General features: G+C 39.5%; 2 protein-coding genes across 2 annotated transcripts; one reads left to right on the top strand and one right to left on the bottom strand.

The window, feature by feature from the left end:
* Positions 1 to 1712: 1712 nt before the first annotated feature.
* Positions 1713 to 3365, top strand: apoda.2 (apolipoprotein Da, duplicate 2). Its single transcript, XM_031293947.2, has 5 exons — positions 1713 to 1861; positions 2004 to 2137; positions 2276 to 2397; positions 2821 to 2909; positions 3018 to 3365. The coding sequence occupies exons 2-5, from the start codon at positions 2018 to 2020 to the stop codon at positions 3257 to 3259; spliced, it is 573 nt and encodes a 190-aa protein (XP_031149807.1). The 5' UTR covers positions 1713 to 1861; positions 2004 to 2017; the 3' UTR covers positions 3260 to 3365.
* Positions 3366 to 8092: 4727 nt separating this feature from the next.
* LOC116045926 (apolipoprotein D-like) lies at positions 8093 to 9914 on the bottom strand. Its single transcript, XM_031293946.2, has 4 exons — positions 9652 to 9914; positions 9306 to 9427; positions 8574 to 8659; positions 8093 to 8439 (listed from the first exon to the last, which is right to left on the bottom strand). Exons 1-4 carry the CDS (start codon positions 9769 to 9771, stop codon positions 8252 to 8254), a joined length of 516 nt encoding a protein of 171 aa, XP_031149806.1. The 5' UTR covers positions 9772 to 9914; the 3' UTR covers positions 8093 to 8251.
* Positions 9915 to 19818: the final 9904 nt, after the last annotated feature.

The following is a 19818-nucleotide window of genomic DNA, read 5'->3' as shown; positions in this document are numbered from 1 at the left end:
ATTAGTAAGTAGTACAGTGTCTTGCTATGTAACAATTGGAAATACAACAAATCTGCTGCTTGAATTATAAAACAAAAAATGCCCCAGTTAAAAAAACCCTAGAGGAGGTAAACATATTTTCTGCTGTGAAACCTCTGTATGAAAACAGACTTGTCATAAGACAACAGTTTAATCTCTAATACATTGCTAGACCAAATATCACAAAACTGAGGATGTAGGTAATGAAAGTAATAGGCCAATTAACCCATTAAAATACAACTAAATATATTGTTTATCACAATATACAGTTCTGACCATCTTTTTCAATGCATCTATTGCTGCTTATAATGATAAGTTAAAAAATATGTTTATTAGGATAAACCCCTTGAGATGTATCATCTCGTTTTCGCTGGGGTCCCAACATATAACACAATCATTACATAACAACAGAGAAGTGAAAAAAACAAAACAAAACAAAAAAACAAAAACAAACAAAAAAGAACAACAACAACACCAACACATGCATATGTTCATCAATACATTACAACCACCAAATGGCCAAGATGGCCAATAATAAGTAAATAAGTAAACAGTAGAGTATGAGTGAATTTCTAACTACAGTCAAATATAAACATTAGGTATCTGAATGTTGAATGAATTTTAATGAGCATTCTGTGTCCTGCAGCTCTTTGTCTGATTCTGTTTTCTCCATCTTGGCTGGTAATACTCTAAACCACAACAGACTGCTTCAGCTTCAACCCATTTCCTCTGCAAAGTAGTTTCCAAGGCCCTTACAGCTCACTGTGAAAAGCAGGGCAGGGATTAAAAGTAAATCCAGAGGCAGAGAGAGCAGCTGTGGGAGCATCAAGAAAACCAGATGCACCTGTGCCCAATTCATCTTTCTGTACACCTGTGTGTGCTTTAGTAAACACTTAAGAGAACCCAAGGTCTATTAAAACGGAATGACGCAGTAATTGTTCACGTGGGACAGCATTAATGTTTGGAGATCGAAAGACTAATGCTGGTAAAAGTAAAGTTTGTATGTTTGTTTGTTGTAGTTAATAATAACCAGAATGCCTTATTTCAATGTCTTGGTTAAAGGAAAACTCCACTGTTAAAAGACATCAACCCTGGTTCTTTGAATATAGCAGCTAGTGCTTTTAAGGTGGGAAATACGTTTATTCACTTTCTTGGTAAGACTTATATGAGACGATTGATACTACCTTCTGATAGTGGTATCAATCTACTAGCTCTGCAAGAAATAAGTGAATATGCACATTTCCCAACATTACTTTCTTTAAATATTTAAATGGAGATTAAAAGTTAAGGTGATCATGCAACTATCTCATGCACATGCATGGCATACAAATTATCTTTAGGGTCATAATTTTGGGGGAGAAATGTAAAATATTTAAGCTATGCAAATAAGCAGATGCTAATTTTAAACTCAACCAAATCTATGAAGGGGAAATGTGGCCTTTTAAGTCCACAACATGGAAAATGTATTTATTTAGTTCACAGAATATCAGCATAGCTGCTTTGATTCTGATTTACTGTCTACTGGAGCACTCATACATTTTGATATTTTGGATCTTGTTTGTAATTTTCACATTATCTTGCTGGTTTTTGGCCAAGGGTCCTCTAATAAAAAGATGATACTAAAAAAAGATATTATAAGATAATATAAGATAAATAAAGATCAAAAGGTGTCAGGTCTGTTTGAACAGGTGCCAACTCTCACACTCACTCCACCCCTTCAACACTTTTACATTTAAACACAAGAGGAGGGGCTGAAGAATATGATCAATAAGCTACACGTCTTTAGATCTATAAAAGACCCTCTAACCTGAAGGTCCTGCACACTACATTGCATACTGTACAGGTGAGCACACTGCAGCTATGACTCTTCCTCTTTACGTCTCCTGCTCTTTCCTTGGTTAAACCCTCAGAGATTAGCTGTCAAGAGCAACCTCCTGTGTTGCTGATTATTTCAATAATGGTGTAGTGTGTTTTGTTCTCTGCAGGTTGTGGTGATAAGATGAAGGCCATGCAGGTGATTTCCTTGACTCTGCTGTCTGTCCTTGCAGCCAGCGCTCAAGTGTTGAAGTCCGGAAAATGTCCTAAACCTGCTGTTCAAGCCGACTTTGATGCTTCTAGGGTGAATACTAAACGTGTCCTTTCTGTGCTACTAATTAATGCTATGTAGCATGAAAAGCTTGTCTGTTTTGCAACAATTAAATTACATTAAATTAAGTACTCAGTTTTCTTACTGTGAAATCCTGTGCTTCCTCTGCAGTACCTTGGTAAGTGGTATGAGATCAAGAAGCTGCCAACATTCTTCCAGAAAGGGGAGTGCAGCACTGCCACATACAGTCTGAAGAGTCCTGGAGTCGTTGGGGTCCTCAACAGTGAGCTGCTGTGAGTACATGCTGCCTAAAGGTCAACATTTTAGATTTTAAGGTTTGAATCATATTCTTTAAAACTGCTGAAACTCATATTTTTTAAACTAAAATTACACACTTATTGTCCTTGTCGCAGTCCATGAAATAATTTTCAGAGCAAATGAGAAGTCTTTTTATCCTCAATTAGTGTGTAATTCTACAAAAAAAAACTGTCTGTTGCTATTGCCTTTATAAAACCACATGTACACTAATTTTACCTGTTATACATCAGGTGAATTGAAGGTCATTGGCCTCAAATTCATTAAAGGAAAGCATTTAGTGAAAAGGGGAGGACATACGATACATTGGAGCTTTAAAAATTACACCAAGACCTAAGAGTGAAAGGAAATGTATGAATTCATTTTAAATTAGTTTGAATTCATGTTTTGCTTTTCATTAGTGACGATGGAACCATTAATTCTATCGTTGGCTCTGCCAAAGCCAAGAACCCCGCTGAGCCTGCCAAGCTGGAGGTCTCTTTCTTTGAAGGTACAGAAGTCTAATTTATTACAAATGAAGTTCACTCAGTCATTCTGAATAGGTTTTATGTACTCAATATTGCGGCCGCTTTGACTCTAATACCCGTCTCTCCTGCAGGATCTCCCCCTGGTCCCTACTGGGTGCTGTCCACCGACTACGAGGGTCACTCTCTGGTCTACGGCTGCACCGACTTCGGCCTGTTCCGCACAGAGTTTTCCTGGATCCTGAGCAGAGAGCCCACCCTGTCTGAGGAGACTGTAGAGGAGCTGCATGGCATCCTGTCCTCTGTCGGAATCAATGTGGACAAGATGGTCCCCACCATCCAGGATGAGACTTACTGCAGCGCCATGAACCAGTAAACGGAGACACTCCTGTTTCAGCCTGTAAGGCAGGGTGACTTGGATTCATGTCATGACACACTATATGATGTCTGCACGCGATAGTCGATGCAATAAACCTGTAAAAAAATTCATGTTGTGGTTTGTTTTGTCTTTAGACCTATAGGGCTTATTCTGAACTACACATTGACAATATACATTCAATACATTCAATATACATTCATAACAGCAGCAGATGGCACCAAAATAGCAAGCCACCTGGTAGCAAGGATGACGTGCAGGTGTAACCACAGCAGAGGAGTGAAGATGGTGATAGTGAACTGCGGCTCAGGCTGCATATTTCTTAAACTGGAGAGTAGTAACCAAGCCTGACTAGAACACAGCAAGCATTCTGTTTTTTGGTCCAAACCCAACCCGAGCCCGACGCAGTTAATATAAACTGAGGCACTGAGTTTGGGTTACGCTGTCTCACTTCAGCTGTATGAGACTGTTCAATATGTTTAATGCCGGAATGTGTTCTGGGTTTTTAATCCATTTCCAAATAGCTCTGAGTTGAGCAGCCCAATATAGCCAGAAGTCAGGTAGATTCAGCCCTCCTTGTTCAGTGGGGCAACATTTCCTCTTACAGTAATATGTTTATGGTATGCACTAAACACCAAGGCAAGTTCCTTGTAAGTGATAATTTACTTGGTGATACGCCTTATTATGATTCTTATTCTGACAGGGGTTTGAGCTTGATTCGAGGCCTCATATTCATGTTAACTAATTTCACATTAATATTTACACCTGAGGCTGTTTTGAGAAAGTTGTGTAAGAATTAGCACCTGTTAACATTTTGTGTTTAAAGAGGCTTCTGGCAGAAGGATCTGATTGACAGGTTGTGTAAAAGTTAAAGAACGTTTCTGCTATCCATAACTACAGTAGATTGTTAAAGTACTTTTTGGATAATAATGTTGGTCGGTCAACTTCTTTAGTGCAGATTAAAATATCTCAATCTCAGTGTTGTACAGACATTCATGTTGCCCAGAAGATAAACCTTAATGACTTTGGTGACCCCATGACCTTTCCTCTAGTGCAACTGTGTGGTTGACATTTTTGGTTTTGAGTGAAAAATGTACAACGTTATACAGCTAAAGCCATACTTTTCGTCATGCTTGGTAACCTGTATATTTGATGGGGTTAAAAAAAATGGCTGACTTTAGCTAATGTTAGTTAGCAAATCCTAGACTATTCATTTTCTAGATAATACAACCTAGCAAGTAAACCATTCAGTTCAGTTAAAGTCCATTCCATTTCGACAACAAAGGTTAATTAGAACATATAACGCACTATATCAAACTTACATTAATGTTACATCTGAATCTCTGTTCCTCAGTTGAAAGCTCCATCCTCAGGTTTACCCACCAAGTGAAAGTGACAGTCAGTAGAAGCAATTTAGTCTGCATGGTGCTGCTGCTGCAACTAACGTGCATCTGTAAACTCATTGACATTTTGCCTAGTTAATCATCAATGTTTTTTACAGGATTAATACCATATTGGCCCAAATATAAGCCTGGAAATACATTTGAAAAAGTGGAGTCATCCTATATTTGGGTCTACACTTTTAAATGTCAATATACATTCACAGCAGCAGATGGCACCAAATAGCGAGCCACCTGGTAGCAAGGATGATGAGCCGGTGGAACCAGAGCAGAGGAGTGAGGATAGTGACAGTGAACTGCGGCTCAGCAATCTAGCCTGACTAGAACACAACAAGCATTCTGTTTTTTGTTCCAAACCCGACCCGAGCCCGACGCAGTTAATGCAAACTGAGGCACTGAGTTTGGGTTACGCTGTCTCACTTCAGCTCTATGAGACTGTTCAATATGTTTCATGCCGGAATGTGTTCTAGGTTTTTAATCCATTTCCAAATAGCTCTGAATTGAGCAGCCAAATATAGCCGGAAATCAGGTAGATTTAGCAGGTGGGAATTTTCTTGACTCAAAGTTAGCCCTCCCTGTTCAGTGGGCCAACATTTCCCATTACTAGTAATATGTTTATTGTATGCACCAAACACCAAGGCAAGTTCCTTGTAAGTGATAATTTACTTGGTGATACGCCTTATTATGATTCTTATTCTGACAGGGGTTTGAGCTTGACTTGAGGCCTCATTTTCATATACTTATTTCACATTAATATTTACACCTGAGGCTGTTTTGAGAAAGTTGTGTAAGAATTAGCACCTGTTAACATTTTCTGTTATAGCTGAGGCACCAGAGCAGAGGAGTGAGGATAGTGACAGTGAACTGCGGCTCGGGCCATACTATATATGTCTGTCTGAACTAGAGAGTAGCAACCGAGCCTGACTACAACACCATTCTCTTTTATATGTCCAAACCCGACCCGCACCCTACGCAGTTAATGTAAACTGAAGCACTGACTGTTACGCTGTCTCACTTCAGCTGTATGAGACTTTTAATGTTTCCATGCTGGAGGGTGTTCTAGGTTTTTAATCCATGTCCAAATAGCTCTGAATTGAGCAGCCAAATATAGCCGGAAGTCAGGTAGATTTAGCCCTACTTGTTCAGTGGGGCAACATGTCCTCTTAATATTTATTGTATGCACCAAACACCAAGACAAATTCCTTGTCAGTGAAAACTTACTTGGTAATAAGCCTTTTTGAGATTCTTATTCTGATAGGGTTTTGAGCTTGATTCTAGGAACTTTACCGTTCTACAGGAATCTAGAAATCCGTCTATTCAAATTGTTAAAGAAGGCTTTTGGGATTGGTGTTGGAAAAGCTTAAAATATATTTTAAAAGATTTGGGTAGGATATTCATTTTCATACAGTTTATTCATCTAATTAGGGATATAGGTAGAGACTTCAACCTTTCGAGATCTACTTACACTTTTTTTAAGCAGAGGGGAAGAAAACTAAAATCTTATTGTTTGGGTATACCAAAGAGTCATTTTAGCAAGGCAAAAACAGCAGCAAAGCTTACGATCATTTAATCGATTATCAATACTATATTCAGACCACCACAGAGGCCCACAGATGCTGATAAAATATGTTTATTGCATTGACTTAGCATGAAACAGACATATACGGATACAAGCGTACGCCGAATACATCGCCCCGAGGTTGATGCAGCTGTAGACCAGAGCGTAGTTGTCGTAGTCGGTGGACAGCACCCAGTAAGGAACAGGGGCAGCAACAGGAGAGTAAAGTTTTCAAAATGTCTGTTATTACATATAAAGTATTGTTAAATATGCCGCTCAACTGCAAGTTAAAGTGTTGGAATAGTAATCTTTCCAGGTTGTAATAATTAGGGGTCCTTACTCTCATGGAAGAACTGCAGCTTGGCAGGTTCAGAGGGGTCTTCTGCTATGGCAGAGCCAATGACGGATTTAATGGTCCCATTAGCACTAAAAGAAACAGACAGTAAAAAGATACAGTACTAAGATATTAACAGCAAAATGTACTTAAAGTATTAAGTTATATTATGTGAATATTATTACTGATGCTTTAAGACAGAGGATTTTATTGTCACAGCTGATAAAGATAGAGCACACTTTAAATACGTTATATACTGTTGGATAGTTCAATCTACAGCACAGCATCATATTTTATAACTTGATCATATGTTTTGTCTGTACAGTCTTAATCTGTAAAGTAACTTGAGCTAATAGTTTTACTACCAGGATAAGTCTTCCTGACAACTTTAACTGGTACTGGCTGCACAAAACTTTATTTTTTTTTAGCTTGTACAGTTTAATAGACCTCCTCTATCTCTTCGTTTAAGCTCCAGTCAGATTCTGCATGGTGCTGCTGCTGCAACTAATGTACAAGTGTAAACTCATTGACATTTTGCCTAGTTAATAATCAATGTTGTTATCAGGATTAATATCGTATGGGCCCGAATATAAGCCTGCAAATATGTCTGAAAAAGTTGATGTTTCAAGAGGCCTCTGCTCTGGCAGAAAAGATCAAAGAAATGACAGGTTGTGTAAAAGTTAGATATCTGATCTGCTATCAATAACTACAGTAGATTGTTCAAGTAGTTTTTGGATAATAATTTTGGTTGGTCCACTTCTTTAGCGCAGATTAAAATATCTCAATCTCAGTTTTGAACAGACATTTATGTTGCCCAGAATATAAACCCCACTGACATTGGTGACCCCATGACTTTTTCTCTAGTGCCACTGTGAGGCTGACATGTTTGGTTTTGAGTGAAAAATCTCAACAACAGTAGATGGATTATCATACAAAAAAAGCAGAGATGGTCTAATGTTATACAGATAAAGCCATACCTTTGTATGTACCCTGTATTTTTGACAGGGTTATAAATGGCTGACTTTAGCTAATGTTAGCTATTTTCTAGATAATACTAGCTAGCAATTAAACCATTCACTTCAGTTACTGTAATATGCTTATTGTATGCACCAAACACCAAGGCATATTTCTTGTCAGTAAAAAATGTACTTGTTAATAAGCCTTTTTGAGATTCTGCTTCGGATAGGGGTTTAAGCTTGACTCTAGGAACTTAACCGTTCCACAGGAATCTAAACATCTTTCTGTGCAAATTTTTAAAGAAGGCTTTTGGGATTGGTGTTGGAAAAGCTTAGAACAGATTTTAAAAGATTTGGGTAGGATATTCATTTTCATACAGTTTATTCGTCTAATTAGGGATATAGGTAGAGACTTCCACCTTTCCAGATCTACTTCCACTTTTTTTAAGCAGAGGGGAAGAAAACTTAATCTTATTGGTTGGGTATACCAAAGAGTCATTTTAGTAAGGCAAAAATAGCAGCAGAGGTAACGATCAGTTAATTAATTATCAATACTGTATTCAGACCAGCACAGAGGCCCACAGATGCCGATAAAATAAGTTTATAGCATTGACTTAGCATGAAACAAACAGTGAAAGTACCATCAAAAGCACCACAATACACCACAATCTGTAGAGACTATCTCAATCTGTTTACTGGTTCGTGGCGCTGCAGTAAGCCGCATCCTGGTTGGCGGTGAGCAGCTTATCCACTCCGACTCCAAAAGAGGACATGGTGCTGTAGCTTCTTGATTGTCTCCTCAGGCAGGGTGGGCTGCCTGCTCACGATACTGGCATACGCCGCATGCATCGCCCCGAGGTTGATGCAGCTGTAGACCAGAGCGTAGTTGTCGTAGTCGGTGGACAGCACCCAGTAAGGAACAGGGGCAGCGTCTGTGAGGACAGGAGAGTAAAGTTTTCAAAATGTCTGTTATTACATGTAAAGTATTGTTAAAGATGCCGCTCAACTGCAAGTTAAAGTGTTGGAATAGTATTCTTTCCAGGTTGTAATAATTAGGGGTCCTTACTCTCATGGAAGAACTGCAGCTTGGCAGGTTCAGAGGGGTCTTCTGCTATGGCAGAGCCAATGACGGATTTAATGGTCCCATTAGCACTAAAAGAAACAGACAGTAAAAAGATACAGTACTAAGATATTAACAGCAAAATGTACTTAAGTATTAAAGTAAAAGTACTTGTTGGACAGAACGGTCCCTTTCACAGAGTTATATTATTTGAATATTATGACTGATGCTTTAAGACAGAGGATTTTATTGTCACAGCTGATAAAGATGGAGCACATTTTAAATACTTTATATACTGTTGGATAGTTCAATCTACAGCACAGCATCATATTTTATAACTTGATCATATGTTTTGTCTGTACAGTCTTAATCTGTAAAGTAACTTCAGCTGTCAAATGAATGTAGTGGAGTAAAAAGTACAACATTTTCCATGGGAAGTGTAGTGGAGTTCAAGTATGAAGTTGAAATACTCAAGTAAATTAACATTTCCTTGAATTAATATAATTTACAGTCATTTACTGGATGGAATATATTTAAAATATATTGTTTGAGCTAATAGTTTTACTACCAGGATAAGTCTTCCTGACAACTTTAACTGGTAATGGCTGCACAAAACTTTATTTTTTTAGCTTGTACAGTTTAATAGACCTCCTGTATCTCTTTGTTTAAGCTCCAGAAAGTCAATTTATTGTGTCCAACTCTTAAAAAATTCATTATTTATGCAGCTGGAGTACTCACAGCAGCTCTCTGTTGAAAACACTAAATCCAACTCCAGGGCTCAAGCTGTAGGTGGCCGTGCCACACTCGCCCTTCTGGAACTTATTTGGCAGTCTCTGGATATCATACCACACACCAAGATACTGCAGAGGAAGCACAAGGAACACAAAAACACCGCATTAAGTTGTTGTTGATGAAGAGCTGCAGAATCTTGAGGCATTAAGTGGCAATGTATGTCTAGTGGGAAAAGCGGTCGCCTGGGAACGCCTAATTTGTTAGCTTCTGGAATTTAAATTAAAGAAATGAAAGTAAAATTCTACCTTGTTTCCCTACATAATATATCAAAGTTAAAAGTTTTGGTATTCACCCTGGCAGCATCAAAGTCCTCCTGAACAGCAGGTTTGGGGCATCTTCCTGACATGATGAACTGAGCGTTGGCCGCCAGAACGGACAGCAGGGTCAGGGAAATCACCTGGATGGCGTTCATCTTTTCTTTACAACCTGTGTAGAACAAGAAAAAGACTGTTTAGTGTTTTAGATTTTAGAATTAAAGATAATTAATTAATTTAGATACTATATTCACAAAAAGACACACTGGTAGAGAAAAGGAGAGCATCACACCTGCCACTCGCTTACAGTGTTGGGAGTAACGCGTTACAAAAGTAACGCAATTACAGTAATGTATTCCTTTTTGCTGTAACGCAGTAATATAACGCATTACTAATTCAATTTCGGTAATATTATACTCGTTACAGTCTCAGTAACGCGAGTTACAACGCATTTTAACGCAACATTTAGTGGTGCGTTTTTTTTAAGAATTCACCAACACCGCGACACATTTCTTCACAGGAAAAAAAAAAAGCCGTATTATTTTCCTGTCGCTATATTAGATGGTTGAGATGACTGCAGAGACAGATACATTTGCGAGATGGATATTATTTTCAGGAGTTATTACACTGCGTTGAAGTGAGCTGTCCTGTTTCTGTTCCCGTGGTCAGAACCAGAGACGGTACGGACAGCATGTATGTCCCAACAGGTGACGGTACGTCAGCGGCTGACAGATATAAACATGTCGGGAATTAATGTTGAGGCTTGCTACACGTAAATATCATTGCATTTTATCAGCCGTGGAGAGTAACTATGCCTGTAGTGGAATGGCTTCGAATGACGACCAAAAGCGCTTGTCTTTTACTGTGACCATTTACTGTTCAATATGTTGCAGTTTTACAAACAAGAAAGTGAACAACTTGAGCCTGACGGACATGTTGCATCTCAGTAAGCTAGCAAGAGTAGGCTACACAACAGACAACGTCCGTGTAGCTTACTTCAAAATAAAAAGCACTTCCTGTGACGGTTCGCAGTAAAACTAAATTACTGTTAAATAAGGTTGTGTAGGCTACCTTTTCACAAATCAGCTGTAAATCAAGTACTGTAAATAATGTAAATAGTGAGTTTTAATCACACTATAATTGAACATTTCCTTTAGAGTGTTTTAAACTAAACAACATGAATTTCTTATTCAAGTGCTATAAACAAACATTTTACAACAATGCCGTACTTTTAATTGAGTATTTTCATTTTCTCCTAATTGCCTATTATACATTTTACTTATCTATTTTTTATAGCTTTAGTTACTTTGCATATTTATATTAATTATACAAAATATGAATAATCTATGATGTATTAAAGTGGATTCACAAGCTAGCTGCCAAATCAAACTCCCCCTGTTATTTTGGTAAAAGTAACTCAAAAGTAATGCAAAAGTAGTGTAACGCATTACAATTCAGAGACAGTAATATTGTAATATAACTAATTACTCTCAAATGACAGTAACTAGTAATCTATAATGTATTACATTTTGGAAGTAACTTGCCCAACACTGCTCGCTTACCTGTCTTACCGGGTAGCAGTAAAGTTCTGAGTTTTGGTGCAGTTTTTTATAGCTCAGTGACCGTGTTTCTGCAGCGCCTCATATTCAAATTTACTTATATCACAAGCTCTTTTGACAAAGTTGTGTAAGAATTGGCACCTGTTAACATTTTGTGTTTAAAGAATCCTCTGGCAGAAAGATCTTAAAAAAGAACATATAACGCACTATATCAAATTAACAATGTTACCTCTGAATCTCTGTGCCGGACTGGGGGGAAAAAGGGGACTCAATACCCAGGGCTCTCATGTGAGGAGGGCCCAAAAAGATGCTAGAATGAATAGCTGTGGATGCGGGGAGGGGCCCATAGAGAATGCCTTTCTACAGGGCCCAGAATTTTGTGCTACGCCTCTGGTTGGTAGAAGCAAATGAGTCTGCATGGTGCTGCTGCTGCAACTAATGTGCATCTATAAACTCATTGACATTTTGCCTAGTTAATCATCAATGTTGTTTCCAGGATTTATACCGTATTGGCCCAAATATAAGCCGGCAAATATGTCTCAAAAAGTGAGGTCTAGACTTTTAAATGTCAATATGTCAATATACATTCATAACAGCAGCAGATGGCACCAAAATAGCAAGCCACCTGGTAGCAAGGATGACGTGCAGGTGTAACCACAGCAGAGGAGTGACGATGGTGATAGTGAACTGCGGCTCAGGCTGTATATTTCTTAAACTGGAGAGTAGTGACCAAGCCTGACTAGAACACGGCAAGCATTCTGTTTTTTGGTCCAAACCCAACCCGAGCCCGACGCAGTTAATATAAACTGAGGCACTGAGTTTGGGTTACGCTGTCTCACTTCAGCTGTATGAGACTGTTCAATATGTTTAATGCCGGAATGTGTTCTGGGTTTTTAATCCATTTCCAAATAGCTCTGAGTTGAGCAGCCCAATATAGCCAGAAGTCAGGTAGATTCAGCCCTCCTTGTTCAGTGGGGCAACATTTCCTCTTATAGTAATATGTTTATTGTATGCACCAAACACCAAGGCAAGTTCCTTGTAAGTGATAATTTACTTGGTGATACGCCTTATTATGATTCTTATTCTGACAGGGGTTTGAGCTTGACTCGAGGCCTCATATTCATATTAACTAATTTCACATTAATATTTACACCTGAGGCTGTTTTGAGAAAGTTGTGTAAGAATTAGCACCTGTTAACATTTTGTGTTTAAAGAGGCTTCTGGCAGAAGGATCTGATTGACAGGTTGTGTAAAAGTTAAAGAACGTTTCTGCTATCCATAACTACAGTAGATTGTTAAAGTACTTTTTGGATAATAATGTTGGTCGGTCAACTTCTTTAGTGCAGATTAAAATATCTCAATCTCAGTGTTGTACAGACATTCATGTTGCCCAGAAGATAAACCTTAATGACTTTGGTGACCCCATGACCTTTCCTCTAGTGCAACTGTGTGGTTGACATTTTTGGTTTTGAGTGAAAAATGTACAACGTCCATCCATCCATCCATCTTCTTCCGCTTATCCGGTAACGGGTCGCGGGGGTAGCAGCTCCAGCAGGGGACCCCAAACTTCCCTTTCCCGAGCCACATTAACCAGCTCCGACTGGGGGATCCCGAGGTGTTCCCAGGCCAGGTTGGAGATATAATCCCTCCACCTAGTCCTGGGTTTTCCCCGAGGCCTCCTCCCAGCTGAACGTGCCTGAAACACCTCCCTAGGGAGGCGCCCAGGGGGCATCCTTACCAGATGCCCGAACCACCTCAACTGGCTCCTTTCGACGCGAAGGAGCAGCGGCTCTACTCCGAGCTCCTCACGGATGACTGAGCTTCTCACCCTATCTCTAAGGGAGACGCCAGCCACCCTCCTGAGGAAACCCATTTCGGCCGCTTGTACCCTGGATCTCGTTCTTTCGGTCATGACAAATGTAAAATGTACAACGTTATACAGCTAAAGCCATAATTTTCGTCATGCTTGGTAACCTGTATATTTGATGGGGTTAAAAAAAATGGCTGACTTGGGATTGGTGTTGGAAAAGGTTAAAATAGATTTTAAAAGATTTGTGTAGGTTATTCATTTTCATACAGTTTATTCGTCTAATTAGGGATATAGGTAGAGACTTCCACCTTTCGAGATCTACTTACACTTTTTTTAAGCAGAGGGGAAGAAAACTAAAATCGTATTGCTTGGGTAAATGTGAGTCATTTTAGCAAGGCAAAAACAGCAGCAAAGCTTACGATCATTTAATCGATTATCAATACTGTATTCAGACCACCACAGAGGCCCACCGATGCTGATAAAATATGTTTATTGCATTGACTTAGCATGAAACAAACATGGCGCTGCAGTAAGCCGCATCCTGGTTGGTGGTGAGCAGCTTATCCACTCCGACTCCAAAAGAGGACATGGTGCCCTGTAGCTTCTTGATTGTCTCCTCAGGCAGGGTGGGCTGCCTGCTCACAACTGGCATATGCCGCATGCATCGCCCCAAGGTCAATGCAGCTGTAGACCAGAGCGTAGTTTTCGTAGTCGGTGGACAGCACCCAATAAGGAACAGGGGCAGCGTCTGGGAGGACAGGCAAGTCAAGTGAACAAGTTTTCAAAATTTCTGTGTTTTCACATTTACAGTATTGGTAAAGATGACGCTCAATTGCAAGTTAAAGTGTTTGAATAGTAGTCTTTCCAAAGGATGAACCTTACTGACTTTGGTGACCTCATGAGCTTTCCTCTAGTGCCACTGTGAGGCTGATATTTGTGGTTTTCAGTGTTGGCAGTAACGTGTTATAAAAGTAATTACAGTAATGTATTCATTTTTTGCTGTAAAGCAGTAATATAATGCATTACTAATTACATTTCGGTAATAGTATACCCGTTACATTCTCAGTAACGCGAGTTACATCACATTTATTGGTTTAATTCTTTTTTTAAGAATTTACCAACACCGCGAAACATTTCAGCACAGAAAAAAACGTCTGTGAGTGTTTAGATTAAGATAAATTGTATTGTATTGACAGTTCTTCACCAGCCACTTGCAGTGCAACAAGAAAAAAACACCAATCATACAGATGAACGTAACAATACATACATAGATTAAGTATATAAAACCAGATAAAAAACATTTAAAAACTGTTTAATGGTACAGTGTGTTAAATTGCTGTGGTATGTAGTTAGCAGCGCAGTGTGTTTGTGCATGTGCATTTAGTACAGTCCTTTTAGACCAGATCATGGCCCGGGGTGGTGTGGTGAGAGGGTACTGGCAGGGGGCAATCCTCACTGCCTGTGAAAAGAAGCTATTGAGCATCCTGCTGGATCTGCTGCTCATGCTCCTGTACCTTTTCTCTGATGGCAGGAGGGAGAACAGGCTGTGGGAGGGGTAATGAGGGTCCTTTATCATACTGGTGGCTCTGCGAGCGCAGCGTTGGTGAAACAGCTCTAGCAGGAGGGGAAGGGGGGGCACCAATAATTTTACTGGCCGTCTTCACAATCCTGTGCAAGCCGTTGTCTCTCATGATCCTTGCAGCTGCCAAACCAGGAAGTGAGGCCATAAGTTAGGATCGATTCAATGGTGCCCTTATAGAAGCTGGTGAGGTGTAGGGTGGGTTACCTGCCTTTTTGAGCTTCCGGAGGGGGTGGAGCCGCTGCTGGACTTTCTTGATGATGGCTGAGGTGTTAATGGTGGAGGTCAGGTCATCTGCTAGGTGAACCCCCAGGAACTTGATGGTGTTTACCCTCGCCACAGTGGCACCATCGATGGTCAGCAGCATATGATGGGACTTGCCAGCCCTCCTCCGAAAGTCAATCACCATCTCTTTTGTTTTGTCCACGTTGAGGAAAACACTGTGTGAACTGAACTATAAAGTTAAAGGCTCCACATCCTTCCTGTAAGCAGTCTCATCATCGTTGCTGATGAGACCCACAGCTGTTGTATCATCAGCGAACTTAATGATGTAGTTGTTGCTAAGCCTGGCAGTGCAGTAATGGGTCAGCAGGCTGAACAGCAGGGGGCTCAGGACACAGCCTTGGGGTGAGCCTGTGCTCACTGAGATGGTTTTGGATGTGTAGCTGTCAACCCTGACTCTCTGCTGTCTCTGCGACAAGAAGTTAAGAATCCAGAAGCAGATGCCAGAGTCTACATTCAGCCTCCCTAGCTTATTAACAAGTTGCTGCGGGATGATGGTGTTAAAGGCCGAGCTGAAATCGATGAAGAGAAGCCTAGCATAGGTGTTTTTCTCCTCCAAATGTGACAGAGTCAGGTGGAGTACAGTGGAAATTGCATCCTATGTGGAGCGGTTAGCTCTATATGCAAATTTCCTGTTGCTGGAATTTGGTGGTTGAGATGACATACATTTGCGAGATGGACATTATTTTCAGGACTAATTTCGCTCCGTTGAAGCAAGGTGCTGTCCCGTCACTGTTCCCGTGCAGAGCCAGAACCAGAGACGGTACGGACAGCATCTGTGTCCCAACAGGTAACGGTACGTCAGCGCGGACAGTGGTGTGTCTGAGCAACTGACAGATATAAACATGTCGGGAATTAATGTTTAGGCTTGCTGCACATAATATCATTAGCCTACATTTTATCAGTGGTGGAAAGTAACTATACCATAGGCTACTTCAATACATTGTAAGGTACTTTTAATTGAGTATTTTCATTTTCTCCTACTTTATACTATTATACTACTCCACCACAATTATTGTGGTTTTAATTATTACACTATGTATTTTATAGCTTTAGTTACATTGCATATTCATATTAATTATACAAAATATTATAAATAAACTATGATGTATTAAAGTTGATAAAGATGAGACTTTATAGATCCCGTGGTGAAATTCACAAGCTACCTGCCAAGTCATACTTCCGCCGTAGTTTTGGTGAAAGTTTCTCAAAAGTAACGCAAAAGTAGTGTAAAGCATTACAATTCAGAGACAGTAGTGTAATATAACTAATTACTCTCAATTGACAGTAAATAGTTATCTATAATGTATTACATTTTGGAAGTAACTTGCCCAACACTGATGGTTTTGAGTGAAAAATCTCAACAACTGTGGATTGATTACCATGCAAAATTTTTACAGACATTCATTTTTGCCCCCCTCAGGATTAATTGTAACTTTGGTGATCGATCATCTTTTTTCTAGCATCATCATCAGGTCTAAATTTCAATTTGTCCAATACTTTTTTTTATGACTAAACACCTGCAACACTAATGACATTTATATCAGCCTCAGTTGTACTTTATGTTTAGTGCTAGGTAGCACATGGTAGCATCCTAACATGTGACTAATGAGCAGTGTTGGGCAAGTTACTTCCAAAATGTAATACATTATAGATTACTAGTTACTGTCATTTGAGAGTAATTAGTTATATTACAATATTACTGTCTCTGAATTGTAATGCGTTACACTACTTTTGCATTACTTTTGAGTTACTTTTACCAAAATAACAGGGGAAGTTTGATTTGGCAGCTAGCTTGTGAATCCACTTTAATACATCATAGATTATTCATATTTTGTATAATTAATATAAATATGCAAAGTAACTAAAGCTATAAAAAATAGATAAGTAAAACTTATAATAGGCAATTAGGAGAAAATGAAAAAACTCAATTAAAAGTACGGCATTGTTGTAAAATGTTTGTTTATAGCACTTGAATAAGAAATTCATGTTGTTTAGTTTAAAACACTCTAAAGGAAATGTTCAATTATAGTGTGATTAAAACTCACTATTTACATTATTTACAGTACTTGATTTACAGCTGATTTGTGAAAAGGTAGCCTACACAACCTTATTTAACAGTAATTTAGTTTTACTGCGAACCGTCACAGGAAGTGCTTTTTATTTTGAAGTAGGCTACACGGAAGTTGTCTGTTGTGTAGCCTGTCGGTACACGATCCGTTCTGCCTGCACGATCCGTTCTGCACATGCGCAAGATAATACTGTTTTACGTATCCATACGACCTGCACGATCTGTTCCACGCTAGCCTATGGCTAGCCTCCACCGGGAAGCTAACGTTAGTTTAGCTAACAGCTAATTCGGCTAACCGCTAGCTGACAGCTAGATTCAGTCTAAAATAACGTTAACTCAAACGTAATGGGAAAAGCAGGCTACAGCTAAATTAAGACTTCACAGTAATAACAATAAAGACAAGTATTGAGTGATTGTATTTTAAATGAGCACAAGTAAAGTAGAACTGACGTAACAGCTGTTATATATGTTAGGTGTTTGTTATATATGTCAACGTTTATTTTCAAGTTTTATTTTGAGGGTCTTTTAAAGTTATTACATGCTGTCTCAGCTAGCAGTTAGCCGAATTAGCTGTTAGCTAAACTAACGTTAGCTTGGCTGTCGACCGGAAGCGTGGAACAGATCGTGCAGTGTCGTAAATCCTCGTACAACCGCGCATGCGCGAACATTTTGCGCATGTGCAGAACGGATCGTGCAGGCAGAACGGATCGTGTACCGACATAGCCTACTCTTGCTAGCTTACTGAGATGCAACATGTCCGTCAGGCTCCAGTTGTTCACTTTCTTGTTTGTAAAACTGCAACATATTGAACAGTAAATGGTCACAGTAAAAGACAAGCGCTTTTGGTCGTCATTCGAAGCCATTCCACTACAGGCATAGTTTCTCTCCACGGCTGATAAAATGCAATGATATTTACGTGTAGCAAGCCTCAACATTAATTCCCGACATGTTTATATCTGTCAGCCGCTGACGTACCGTCACCTGTTGGGACATACATGCTGTCCGTACCGTCTCTGGTTCTGACCACGGGAACAGAAACAGGACAGCTCACTTCAACGCAGTGTAATAACTCCTGAAAATAATATCCATCTCGCAAATGTATCTGTCTCTGCAGTCATCTCAACCATCTAATACAGCGACAGGAAAATAATACGGCTTTTTTTTTTTCCTGTGAAGAAATGTGTCGCGGTGTTGGTGAATTCTTAAAAAAAACGCACCACTAAATGTTGCGTTAAAATGCGTTGTAACTCGCGTTACTGAGACTGTAACGAGTATAATATTACCGAAATTGAATTAGTAATGCGTTATATTACTGCGTTACAGCAAAAAGGAATACATTACTGTAATTGCGTTACTTTTGTAACGCGTTACTCCCAACACTGCTAATGAGTGACTTTTATTGTAATACAGTGATTTGTTATCTTTACTTTACTTTTTTTAGTCTCGCTTTGCCAGACGATCTACACGCTGCAGAGCGGAGGAGGGTGTGGCTATTCCACATTGCATTCCGGGATGGGGGAAAAACATGCTCTGGTTTATTGGCATTTCTTTAAACCAATCAGAATCGTCATGGGCAGTGCTAAGATCCACACAGAGCCGCTGTAAAATAGTCGTGCGAGAGAAAACTCAGATTGGACATATAGTCTAGCTAGCTGTCTGGATTTACCCTGCAGAGATCTGAGGAGCAGTCAACAATAGTCCTCATAAATCTACCGGAGTTTAAAATTCCAACACAAAGAAAGAGGAAGGAAATATAAAGTACATGCATCCGGCAGAATTTTCTGCGGCACCGGAGCAATCCCGGAAGTGGAACGTCAAGGATATAGACTATACTTTTGTATACTAAAGTGAAATCTTGAATGAAAGACTTTTTTAAAGAGCTGTATTTTTTTTTACTTTTGTAAAAGATACCACTACTTCTTCCACCACTGCATTAAAGACATTCACTATGTCAGTAAGTATTTCCTTAATAAAACTAAGATCTTAGGCATGGTCAGTTATTTCAGGGATTCTTTATCCTGAAGAATCCTACTGCCCGGGATCTCACAATAATCAAGACCTAAACAAGATTTTCCACTGAGCGTAAAAGACTTCCACCTTTGAGGGATTACAGCTATGTAGTACAGTTGTCATTCAATGAGGGAAAATACAGGAAGAGATCCGGACACCAGATAGTCACTGCAATTAGAAGATGGACAATAGTCTGCACGAACTCTGTGAATTTATATCCGGGCCTGTTTCTGGAAGGTGGAGGTGGAGGACAGGTGGACAGGTGGAGTTTATGATGCTGGGTGCAAACAAGAAGGACAGAAATCCCTTATAAAAAGATTACACTCAGGAGATTCTTAAATTAGCGGTTTAGATGTCCTAATGCTCTGCTCTTTTAATTCCTAAGTCCTTTATTAATCTCTTTTCAGTAAAAATGATCAACCTATTTGTCCACTGCACAAGCTACTACCTGAGGAACTATGCTTGTGTATAGTGAATGTAATAAAACTTAAAGTGAAGTTAAGGGGCTTGTTAACAAAACAGTGATGTGGCTGCAACTCAGTATGCAGATTTACTGTAATAGACCCACAGTGAACAGGTTTCAGAGGTTCACTAACTATTAGAATAAATATTAGAAGGAATGAAACTATGTAAATGCTATGTAAACATGTTATGCTTGTTGGTTCTCACACACTCCAACAAACTAAGCACACACATCCAAATATCTCACCTGCCTGCTAAGAACAAGTGCATGAGGCACCTGATCGACACATCTGGCTTGTGTGTGTGTGTGTGTGTGTGTGTGTGTGTGTGTGTGTGTGTGTGTGTGTGTGTGTGTGTGTGTGTGTGTGTGTGTATATGGAGACAGGCTGTATGCTATTTTAATTCTCCTTGACCTCAACTCAGCCTTAGACA

This window comes from Sander lucioperca, chromosome 9 (genome assembly GCF_008315115.2).
Source record: "Sander lucioperca isolate FBNREF2018 chromosome 9, SLUC_FBN_1.2, whole genome shotgun sequence".
Taxonomy (NCBI): domain Eukaryota; kingdom Metazoa; phylum Chordata; class Actinopteri; order Perciformes; family Percidae; genus Sander; species Sander lucioperca.
This window is presented reverse-complemented; position numbering and strand designations above follow the sequence as displayed.